This window comes from Palaemon carinicauda, chromosome 14, assembly GCF_036898095.1.
Source record: "Palaemon carinicauda isolate YSFRI2023 chromosome 14, ASM3689809v2, whole genome shotgun sequence".
Lineage (NCBI taxonomy): Eukaryota > Metazoa > Arthropoda > Malacostraca > Decapoda > Palaemonidae > Palaemon > Palaemon carinicauda.
In genome coordinates, this window is record NC_090738.1 from 120,458,680 (window position 1) to 120,471,179 (window position 12,500).

The 12,500-nt window shown below is 36.8% G+C and overlaps 1 protein-coding gene across 1 annotated transcript; it reads left to right on the top strand.

The window, feature by feature from the left end:
• Positions 1-3,863: 3,863 nt before the first annotated feature.
• On the top strand, positions 3,864-8,492 carry LOC137653297 (ligand-gated ion channel 50-like). Its single transcript, XM_068386668.1, has 4 exons — positions 3,864-4,012; positions 5,999-6,089; positions 7,060-7,427; positions 7,702-8,492. The coding sequence occupies exons 1-4, from the start codon at positions 3,872-3,874 to the stop codon at positions 8,104-8,106; spliced, it is 1,005 nt and encodes a 334-aa protein (XP_068242769.1). The 5' UTR covers positions 3,864-3,871; the 3' UTR covers positions 8,107-8,492.
• Positions 8,493-12,500: the final 4,008 nt, after the last annotated feature.

A 12,500-nucleotide genomic window follows, 5' to 3' on the forward strand; every position in this document is an offset into this window, starting at 1 on the left:
GCAGGACAAGCCAAGATGTCCTACAGCACAACCCTGTACATAGACGGGTGCAGGGTTATTGAAGACCTGTCTGATGTTCCTTTACCTCTAAGAGGCATACTGGTCATTGGACAAGACCAGGATGAACTGGGAGCCTCATTTGTCAAAGACCAGTCGCTTGTAGGTCGTGTTTCCCCCACTGGATTTGCTGAAGCCCTCCGACCAACTGATATTGAAGCGCTTTTCCATTGCAAGCTAGAAAAGGATCCTGTTCCCATTGCCTGGAGAACTCATGGCAGGGTATCGAATGCTTCTCTTGACATCTGCAAGTACAGTGGCTCTCGGGGCACAGTATTACCATTCCCAGCAAGCAGCCAAGGTGAAGCCGATAGCTTTTGCGAGGAGATAAATATGAAGTTAGCTTTGCCGAGGTCTGAAGAAGAAAACAAAATGTTCTCATGGTTGTTATTGCAAGAGTCTAGCTGTCATGGAGCGCCTTTCTTGAGTTACAACATTGGATGGCTTGGCTTTCCCTATGATGAAGATTCTGCTGTACTAGCTGAAACAGACGGCTTCCGCATGTTCAACAAATTAATAAAAAATATCAGTGATTTGAAATCTCCAAACGTAGTTTTGATGAGTAATGATTTATGGAAGCCTGACTGGGAGAGAGATGCATGTCCCTTATGTTTCGGGAAACCCTCTGGTGAATTCTACCTCCTAGGATTAGATCAGTCAAAGTCTGCAATGAAACCGAAGGTCTTTTATCCAAGAATAGATACCGAAGGAGCTTTCTTTCTGTACTCTATCAATGGGTTCACCATCGAGAAGCAAGGCAAGTGGAAGCTCATCGACAGAAACCGTAATATTACTATCGCTGCAACTGAAGAAACTTTCATCTTGGGGGTAAAATCATGGGATCTCCGGAATATCACTGACAAGTACCTCGGCTTCCTTTCCCCGCCTAAGCAGATAATGTTGACCTTAACGAAGTGTTCTATGGATGAATTCACGTGTAATAATGGCGAATGTATACCGATGGGGGCCAGGTGTAACTTTAGCCAAGAATGCGCGGGTGATGGAGAGGATGAGCTAGACTGCAACATCCTGGACATTCCACAGGGCTATGAACGTGGAGCGCCACCCTCCCAAAGACCATTCAACATCACTGTGAGGGTGAACATTTTGAAGGTAGGCGTAAGGATTGTCTGTTGCAAAGTTTAAAAAAAAGAAGAGCTCTAAGTCTTATATTTTTCATCCTGACCCATGGTATTTTATTTCAAGCCTGACCAATTCGCTTAACTTTACACCTACAATTTCTGCACCTTGTTTGATTGCGAATATTTTGGAACTGCCACAATTTCTACACCTTATTTGATATCGGATGTTTTGATAATGCCACAATTTCTGCTTATTTGATATCGGATGTTTTGATAATGCCACAATTTCTCCTTATTTGATATCGGATGTTTTGATAATGCCACAATTTCTGCTTATTTGATATCGGATGTTTTGAAACAGCCACATTTTCTGCACCTTATTTTATATCGGATGTTTTGAAACTGCCACAATTTCTCCTCCTTTATTTAATATCGGGTGTATTGAAACTGCCACAATTTATGCACCTTACTTTATATCAGATATTTTGAAACTGCCTCAATTTCGGTACCTTATTTGATGGCTGTTTTGAAACTGCCACAATTTCTGCACTTTATTTGATATTGGATGTTTTGAAACTGCTGCAATTTTGGTACCTTATTTGATATCGGATATTTTGAAACTGCCACATTTTTTTCATCTTATTTGATATTGGATGTTTTTAAATTGCCACATTTTTTGCAACTTATTTGATATCGGATGTTTTTAAATTGCCACATTTTTTGCATCTTATTTTATATTGGATGTTTTTAAATTGCCACTTTTTTGCACCTTATTTGATATCGGATGTTTTGAAACTGCTACAATTTCTGCACCTTATTTGATATTGAATGTTTGCAACTGCCTATTTCTGCACTTTATTCATTATCAGATGTTTAGAAACTTCCACTATTTCTGCACCTTATTTGATATCGGATGTTTTGAAACTGCCACAATTTCTGCACCTTATTTGATATTGAATGTTTGAAACTGCCTATTTCTGCACCTTATTTAATATCAGATGTTTTGAAACTTCACAATATCTGCACCTTATTTGATATCGGATGTTTTAAAACTGCCACAATTTCTGCTCGTTATTTGATATTTGATATTGGATGTTTTGAAACTGCAACAATTTCTGTTCCTTATTTGATATCGGATGTTTTGAAACTGACACAATTTTTGCTCCCTGATATCGGATGGTTTGAAACTGCCACATTGGGTCTTTAGAATTAGAGTTTAGTGAAAGATTGAACAAAACCAATTCAGACAATAGCTAGGTTAAGTAAAATTTGGTAATCAAATCGCTTGAAATTACATATAAAAATCAGACTGTATATCAGTTTAGTAAGATAGGTGTTACTCTATCGACATGAGTCAAGGTATGACAATGAAACAAACTCCAATAAATTTAGTAGATTTGAGAACAAAACCTTCAGAAGGATATTGGGAGTTAAATGGCAGGACAGGATTAGAATTGAAACTATAAGGGAGATTACTCGAGTGCCATATGTTGATGAGATCATGACGAGGGGTAGATGGAGATGGTTTGGACATGCTCTTCGCACTCCCCTAAAGAGATTGGTTCACCAAGCGTTCAGTTGGGTTCCACAAGGCACTAGAAGAATTGGAAGACCCAGGCCTACATGGCTGAGGACTATGAAGAGTGAAGTAGGAGATGATGAATGGAAAAGCATTCGATTAAAATCTCAAGATAGAGACTACTGGCGAAATCTAGCCGAGGCCCTTTGCGTCAATAGTGGTAGGAGGAGATGATGATGATGATTTTCTTTTCAATTTTCAATACCTTTATTATTCCATTCAACCTTGGAACGTCATATTTACCAAATAGATAAGCCAAGAAATTGAAATATTGTAGGTGATTTAGGTGACAGAATTACAGTATCCATGCAGTTGGTGTCTCATTCTTAAGTTTCTGTGTTGTATCTGTATATAACTTATTTGCCAAATTTTACTCTCCTAACAATTTATGGTGGCAGGATTGAAATGGTACCTGTTCGGCAAAACCGTGGCACGCTAAGGACATCACCATCAAATTTTGACATGTCCGCTTCCAGTTAGTTAAATCAGATCGTTATATTTTTCTCAATGTTGCCATTCCTGTATCAATTAGATATATTCGTATATGTAAACGCATGCGTGAGAAGTGGATGTGCCAGATTTGGTGTGACTGTACCCTCTTATATTGGCAAGGCGGTCTAGACATCTTTGGTGAGTCCAAGAGAACCCAGAGAGCGCTCTTGTGTGACTCCTTTTCTCCTAATCCAATCACATAATTAAATTTGATTCCAAGACACCATCGAAGAAAGGCGAAAACACAGCAATGGCGTTACTATCAGATTTTGTAGCTGGTGTTATATATTGTTGGGTCGATCTTTGGGTCTTGGCAGGCAACCCAAACCGGATTGCTTATACAGGGAATGAAATGTCAGAGACGAAGTTTATATTGAGTAAAGTTTTTATAAATAAATTAGACAAGCTCCTTACCAAAGAATATGTCAGTAATGCTATTATAAAATAAAGAATAAAAAAAAATTCTATAGAATATGAGGCTTACATACCTTATTTGTAAGGGTTGCAGTTTGTTATTATGTATATTGTATATATGAAGGTATATGAAGCCATTCTATTGACCATGTTGAAAAGTTTATTAATAAAAGGATAAAATAAATCCAATCACAAACTTTTCTAATGTAATAAAACTCGTTTTGCCCAGTTGTCCTCAATCGACATAATGACGGAGACCTTGCAAGTGTCCTTGAGGATCTTTGTGCTTTGGAATGACAGTCGTCTAACTTTCAAAAATCTTCTGGACGAGGGTAAAGTGAACTATCTTGGACAGCATCTGAGCACCCTGTGGATTCCTCTCCTCGTGGTGAGTCATTTTTTTAAAGAATGTATAAACTTTGATGGGCTTTTCGGCCTCTTGTTAGTTCACGAAAAATTCAAAGATTTGCCCTAGCCTCTTCGTCTCATTATGGATGTAAGGTAAAAAGTAAAAAAAATAAACTTGACATAACAGCTCCTCTGATTGCACTGAACATTATCATCTAAGCATCATCTGGAACATCTATTACATGTGAGTGAACTAACATGCATGTTAATGCACCATTTGGCTTCCTTAGCTCATTTGGGTGCAGTAAGGTAATTAAGCACTATTTGCCTTTCATTGCTAATGCACCGCTTGGCTTCCCCACTTCTTGGAGAGTACACCAATATTCAAAGTGTTTTACATACTCAAGTCTCGTGGAATGTGCTCAGATACGTACCCAAGGAGTCTATGAGCGGTGTACTGAAATTTGGCCTTGTAGGCTTCTAGAGTGGCATATCCAAGGTAAGTTTTCGAGCATATAATTTATTTGCTTCACAGAGTCATTTAAATACAATATGGTTATCCAAGCGCCATTTGGCTTTGCCAGCTTATGTGTATGGACAAAAATATGCATTCAAAGAACCATTGGCTTCTTTGGGTCATTGGAGTACCCATAAATAAACATTCAATTATAATTTAGGCTTCCTGCCGCATGTTGAGGATACTAGCATAAATATATGACCGCTATTTGTATTTAGCATATTGTGCAAGGGCACAATAGGTGTCTGAACACCATTTGTCATATATCGATGCACTGAAATAAGTATTCAAGGACAACTTGAACTTCTTTGGGTCGTGTGAGTACTCCTAGATAAACATCTATTATTTAACTTTCTATTTTATGGTGAACGCACTAAGATGCACTAACATAAGTATATGAGCACCATTTGTCTCTGTTATACCACGCAAGGGTACAATAAAGTGTCTAACACCATTTGATTTTCCAAGTTCATGTTTTGTGTACTCGGTATCTTATAATCCTTAATATGACTTACCTGGCCGTCATGAGTGTCCGAAAATGGGTATGTACGCTCCAGTAGGCTGTTCCAGCTCATGGTGATGGAAACGAAAATTAAATATCGAAAGTTATGTTAGTTCATAAAGGCATTTATGCATGTTTGATTATTGAAGTGTGTACCTCACGTGTTTCACACACGCTTTTACACTGTTACGGTATTTCCTTTTTTTTATATCTCTCTCCCCCCACACTGATAACAGAATCTGTTTAAGCTTGCCTTTGCATGCATTAGATTGAATTTTTGTGAGGTTCTTGCTCGCAACTACTCGTATATAAGCTCGTTGTTTGTGTAATAAAGTTTAGTCACATTTCTCTCGCACAATTGGGGACCGCTGGAGGAACAGCACCCTCCCGCCTTCCCCCTCACTGTTGTGCCCTCTGTTTGATGATGCTGCCCTCCAACCCAGAATCTTACCTCCACGCAACATCCATGAAACTACCACCCTTCTCCAGTACAGAGGCATTCGCTTGGTTTCAGTGCGCCGAGGTTCATTTTCTCCTCAAGGCGTAACTCGCTCAAGCTTAAACAGGTTCTGTTATCAGGGGCGGGGTGGGTGGAGAGTGAGATAACAAAAAACATGGAATTGCGGTTAGTGTACGAGCGTGTGAAACACTTGCGTACAAGTTCTAACTCTGTGTAAAAGGGGTGACTACAAAATTATTTATCTAAGCACCATTTGTCTTCCTGTGCTCACTGTGACTCAAAATCTATTTGGCTCACCCTGCCATATTTTGCCATGCCCTCGTCCCACTTTCGATAAATCAGTGTCCTTAGGATTCCATCTCACCTGAACTGGTAAATAGTTCAGTGGTTGGTTCGTGATTCTCTAGTTGTGACAGTTTGGCAAAGTCCAGTGTAGGTCAAGGGCTCTCTTCATTAAGTTTTGATTTTTTTAAGATTTGAATTTTAAAAGTAGGTTGGACTAACATCTGTCAATCCAACTATTGATGTTATTGACTTTTTCTTTCAGATACAGAATGAGGAAAACTTAGCTGGAACGGCAAAAGCAAATAAACAACTGTATGTGATGAGAAAGGGGCTGCCTGTCAGAACTGGTCAAGGTAAGTCGCCAGTCTTATTGTTGTCGTTATTGTTATCAGAAGGATAATATTCATCTATTGCCTTAGTACACAAAGCACAGAACTCTGTTATATGTTACCACAGTTATTTATTCCATTTGGATAGATTAATGCATTTTATAAAGGCAGGGAAGAAAAAGTTAGTCGGAAAGTATTCAATAACACACACACACACACACAAATCGCACGAATTTACAAAGCATGTGAATAAATGACAATTGTATAAGTAATTAAGTCAAGTTTTAAATTATATGAATATATGACAATAATTGTTCAAGTCAATAATTTCAAGTTTTGTTTCCACTACTTCCACCCAACATTTTCTTATTTTGATTTCACAAGACGAATTTTCATATGTATGGATCTGTGTCTAAACAGTAGGAGAGTATACACTGAGAAATGCATTTGACATATTTGTTATATGCGATGTACGTAAGCATCCTGAGAAAATTGCCCGATAGTGCATGCGAACTGTTTGGTACGGTACCCAGTGCTTTTATTATATAAATTTTAAGTCTTGAGAAAAATTAATTTTTGGAACCTACATTAGTTGGGCAGATAATCACACAGTAACCACAAAAGATAAGGACCGGTGACCTAATGCATTACCATAACCTATGTCTCAAGAAAACATGTAAGTAAAAGAGAAGGGCAGTGGTGGCAGTTATTCATGGGGGGAAGCAAAAGAGGTTATGGCTCCTAAAAGAAGGAATTTTATTTATGAGGCAATACAAGCAGAAAAATGGAGAGATTGCCAATGCTTTGCCGTAGATAGTGATATCACTAATTAGTGCAAATACAGAATTTTTATGGAAAATTTTTAGCGCGCCGCACTGCTGTATTAAATGTTGCACTTTCTTCTATTCAAAAAGCACTGCTTGGAAAGCGACTAGAATATATCTAAGGAAAAAAATCATCATTTTATCTCAACCTAAATCTTCTCAAAATGCAGATTACATCTACACAGGATCAGAGAATTCTGTATTGTTGATACAGAAACAATCCTATTACATCTCGTGCAAGTTCAACATGAGGGCCTTTCCCTTCGACGTACAAGACTGCTGGATCAACATCACCATAGGAAATTCGGCCTCAGACAGCATGAGGCTCTCCGCAAATCTCTATCATGTGATCAGGGACCTTAAGATGAACGAGTACGACGTCCTGGACTGTAACCTGACGGTGTCCAAGAGCACGATGCACGTCTGGGTCAGGTTGCGCAGGTTCCCGGAGTATCACATTCTCTCTTCCTACTTTCCAGTGTTCTTACTTCATCTCTTGGGATACGGCACTCTGTTCATTGACCCACATGATTTTCAGGTATAAGTATATTTTTTTTTCTACTGCAGATGTCCGGAAGTATATTGTTCATCTTTGGTGTTGAAATTATTAAACATAAACAACATATGCCCGTCAACAATCTTGAAGCCATGACATCAAGATGTCCCCTTTTGGGGGGGGGGGGAAATTTGTGAAAAAGAACTTACAACTTTGAGTAGATTTGCACTACTGTATATGCAATATGGTTTTGAGGTGTTGGGATGTGGAGGAGAGTGATCTTAATGTACCTAACGATGTACAAATTGTTCTACAGGACAGAGGCACCATGAGTCTGACGTCATTGTTGGTGCTGATTTCGTTCTATTCGGACTCGGCGATGGCCCTCCCGAAGACTTCGTACTTGAAAATGATCGATTTCTGGTACATCTTCAGCATCACCTTCCTGTCTCTCATCATTGGAGTGCATCTTGTTACCAACAGAGTCAAGAGATGGGAAAATCCTCCAGATAAGAGTACCATGGTCCAGATGTTTCATCCTTTATCAACTGCCGAGAACTATGGAGATGATATAGGACCAAAAGGATCATCGTCCAGTCACAACGTAAATGTTTCCAGGAACTTCAATGCGTCCGTGCTCTTCGGTGCTAAAATCATCTTTGGAGTCATATATATCATTTTCCATGTGGTTTACTGGAGTTCAATTGGGCTTAGAAATTAGATATTCATAACTGTTTCAAAGTTTACTGAAAGGCAGTGGCTGTTATTAGGGCCCATCAGTCAAAAAACCCACCAATCAATATAGCCTGCTGAATGAAATGGCCTAGGACAATATGGCCGCAAGCCGTGGTGGCATCAATGTTGGTTCGTTCATTCGTTACAGATGGTCTGAACCAAGGTCTATCGGATACCTTGGTCTATAGAATACCTTGGTCTAAACTAATTTCTATAAAATACCTTATCTGAACCTTTTGGCCTAAGATATACAACCCCCTAAACCTTCAAGAGGAAGCGACCTCTTGCTAAACTGTGTGGCAATGCTAATGGAGAAAGCTCCTTTGAGCATTGATTATTTGAGCTATATAGTAAACAAACCCTTTTGATTTATGAATAATTAAGTTAAATACTGGAGAAAGTATATTTAAAAGAGATTTTTTGCCATTTGTAACTACTATAAAACCACAGTATTATGTTTGCTCCTACTTACAAAGATATTTAGTTTTTATAATCTAATATTATTTATACTGATTATTAAAAAACTATACTGTTTAGAAAGAGAGAAAATGTTGGCAACGCTGCCTAAAAAAAAGTCGCTAAGCTTATAAACACTTAATCAAAAGCATTTATTATTAATCTAATTAGTGCTGTACAGGAAAATGTTCTCATTTACTTGAAAGCACTTCATATAATTCGTAAAAATGCTTTTGATCACGTGTTCACAAGCTTGGCAACCATGTTTTACAGGCAGGGTGGGGGACCGCTCTTCAAGTGTGCCTGAATTAATGAAGGCAACTGTACCACGGTTGATTTCTAGTACTTGCGCAGAGCAATATAGGATATTTAGCTACTGTAAATTTAGTCGTAATTATTAATTATTTTACTAGTATATGTTCAATATATAGCTCAAATATTTCAGCAGTTTGCCAATTTAAAGCTATTCCATTCTGCTGTCAATGGGGCATCGACCGTTTTGACTCGACTCCTTTTTTTATTCGACTCCTTTTTTTATTCGACTCCTTTTTTTATTCGACTCCTTTTTTTATTCGACTCCTTTTTATATTCGACTCCTTTTTTTATTCGACTCATTTTTTACACGACTCCTTTTTTATTCGACTCCTTTTTATATTCGACTCCTTTTTTACTCGACTCCTTTTTATATTCGACTCCTTTTTTACTCGACTCCTTTTTTACTCGACTCCTTTTTTACTTAGCTCCTTTTTTACTTGGCTCCTTTCTAGGCCAGTCATGGCGTTTATGTAGCCACTGCAAAGTAAAAGGGACGTAAACTTGATCCTTACTAGGTTAAGTTTTGTACGCCTGTTCTATCTTTGGAAATTAATACGCCAGGCGTAATATAAAAAACTAAGTCTGTAAACCAAAGCTAAGGGGGTTACTTTCTATTACGTGTATATTATGGCGTAATAATGATTGGGGGACGATACAACAAGCAGTAAAATAGTCACTTTAAATGCTAATATAAGCCCTTTGCAACAGTCTTATTCATTCGCCTTTTAACCATTGCTGCTTCTGCTGCTAATTTCCCCTATGTCTTTATGTCACAGAATTAGATTTAAATGGGGATTTAATAATGCGGTTTTTTTCATTGAGAACAGATTAAGCATGAATTCTTTTGTCGTTTCTCCAACCTTTTTTTTTACCTCCTCAATTTGAAGGATTTTTTTCACCTCTTCAATATGAAGGATTTTTTTTCGCCTCAATTTGAAGGGGGTTTTTTTCACCTCAATTTGAAGGATTTTTTTTCGCCTCAATTTGAAGGATTTGTTTTTTTTTTTCACCTCAATTTGAAGGCTAACTTCCGTTTTTCTCAAATTACTATCAGGACTGTACATTTATTATCTGATCGTTAGTAACTAATGTGAAATACGAAATATTTACACTTTGTAATTATTATAAAAGAATTTAATATCCTTTTCTTTCCACATACACTTGTATACTCATAATACTTTTGTCAGTTTTCACAGTTTTTATTCGTACAGTATTACGTAAACAATTATTATATTCCTATTCCTAAATGTTGTGTATTATCGTCTATTCATCTATCATGGATTCCTAAGCTTTGATATTTTAAGATGAAGCCATGGCCCGTTGATAACGTTAGCTCATAGGTCAATTGATGCTGGCCTCTATTAGCTTTCACGATGCAGTTACTGAAATAATCCAATGTTGCTTAACTTCACTGCCCGAAAGATTCTTAGTACAACTATCATGTTATTGCCCACATACATTTATATATATATATATATATATATATATATATATATATATATATATATATATATATATGTATGTATGTATGTATATATATATATATGTATATATATATGTATGTATGTATATATATATATGTATATATATATGTATGTATATATATATATATATATGTATATATATATGTATATATATATATATATATATATATATATATATATGTATATATATATATATATATATATACATATATATATATATATATATATATATATATATATATATTATATATATATATATATACATATTTCTCTTTTTTCTCATATTTGTCAATTGAAAATTAACATAACTCTTGTTTCAATATAAACTATTCTGCCAGCCACCTTCCTTTTACTATTTATGTAAACAACCGAAACTTTTATTCATTTTACCCTAAACCTAATTAAGGTAAGATACTACTCCATTTGTAGCTTTGCTACTCCCTTGTTTCAGCATTCTGTTTCAATTATTTTGAATCTCTATATCATCTATTTATCTTTTGGTTTTGTAATTAAGTTAATGTTATAAAACAGCGAACAACGTTACCATAATCTCAGTTCACAACAGACAACGTATAGGCTACTATAGCTCTCCATTAATCTGTTTATTTATTTTGTCCCTAATTTTGCATCTAGGTCATACAGCGCATATTGCCCTTCGGTTGCCAATCATGAAATTTCCTTAGAAACAACCATTTTAACTTTACACTTTCACTATCAGGCACTTCATATGTGTAATTGTAGTACAGTGTATTCAGGCATATGCACAACACTTTCGTATATCAATATAAATGAGTAATGTGCCTACTGTACGTGCTTAACTTGACTGTTAGATCAGCAGTTTACAACCTAGTATAACTTCCTAGGAACTTAGTGAATTCTTAAGATATTTATGAATTAGCGAAACGGGAAAATTGCTTAAGGTGAAACTTCCCAAGAATGTTAATAATTTAAAATTAACAAGTTCAAGTTCAAAAGCACTAATGTCTGGCAAGTTTTATCAAAATATCCAAAACCATATTTAATCACCAGTCTTTACTACCATTACAAATAGAGGTTATGTATTAATTTTTTGTCTGATTGTCTGTTTTTCTGTGCATTAAAATGATTGAAAATACTGAGATATATAGAGATTGTAAATAGTTTTGCCAAGGTAAAAGACTGGATCAGAGCATGAGTTTGAGGTGTAGGGATGAAGGAGAAAGTGTTGGACAGTTCAGCACATACTCCATCCCAAACACCTCAAAATGGAGGACAGTTTAGCACATACTACATCCTAAACACTTCAAAATGGAGGACAGTTTAGTACGTACTCCATCCTAAACACCTCAAAATGGAGGACAGTTCAGCACACACTCCATTCCAAGCACCTCAAAATGGAAGACAGTTTAGCACATACTCCATCCTAAACACCTCAAAATGGAGGACAGTTTACCACATACTCCATCGCAAACACCTCAAAATGGAGGATGGTTTAGCACATACACCATTATAAACACTTCAAAGTGGAGGACAGTTTAGCACATACTTCATCCCAAACACTTCAAAATGGAGGACAGTTTAGTACGTACTCCATCCTAAACACTTCAAAATGGAGGACAGTATAGCACATACTCCATCCTAAACACTTCAAAATGGAGGACAGTTTAGTACGTACTCCATCCTAAACACCTCTAAATGGAGGACAGTTCAGCACACACTCCATTCCAAGCACCTCAAAATGGAAGACAGTTTAGCACATACTCCATCCTAAACACCTCAAAATGGAGGACAGTTTACCACATACTCCATCCCAAACACCTCAAAATGGAGAATGGTTTAGCACATACTCCATTATAAACACTTCAAAATGGAGGACAGTTTAGCACATACTTCATCCCAAACACTTCAAAATGGAGGACAGTTTAGTACGTACTCCATCCCAAACACCTCAAAATGGAGGATGGTTTAGCACATACTCCATTATAAACACTTCAAAATGGAGGACAGTTTAGCACATACTTCATCCCAAACACTTCAAAATGGAGGACAGTTTAGTACGTACTCCATCCCAAACACCTCAAAATGGAGGATGGTTTAGCACATACTCCATTATAAAGACTTCAAAATGGAGGACAGTTTAGCACAT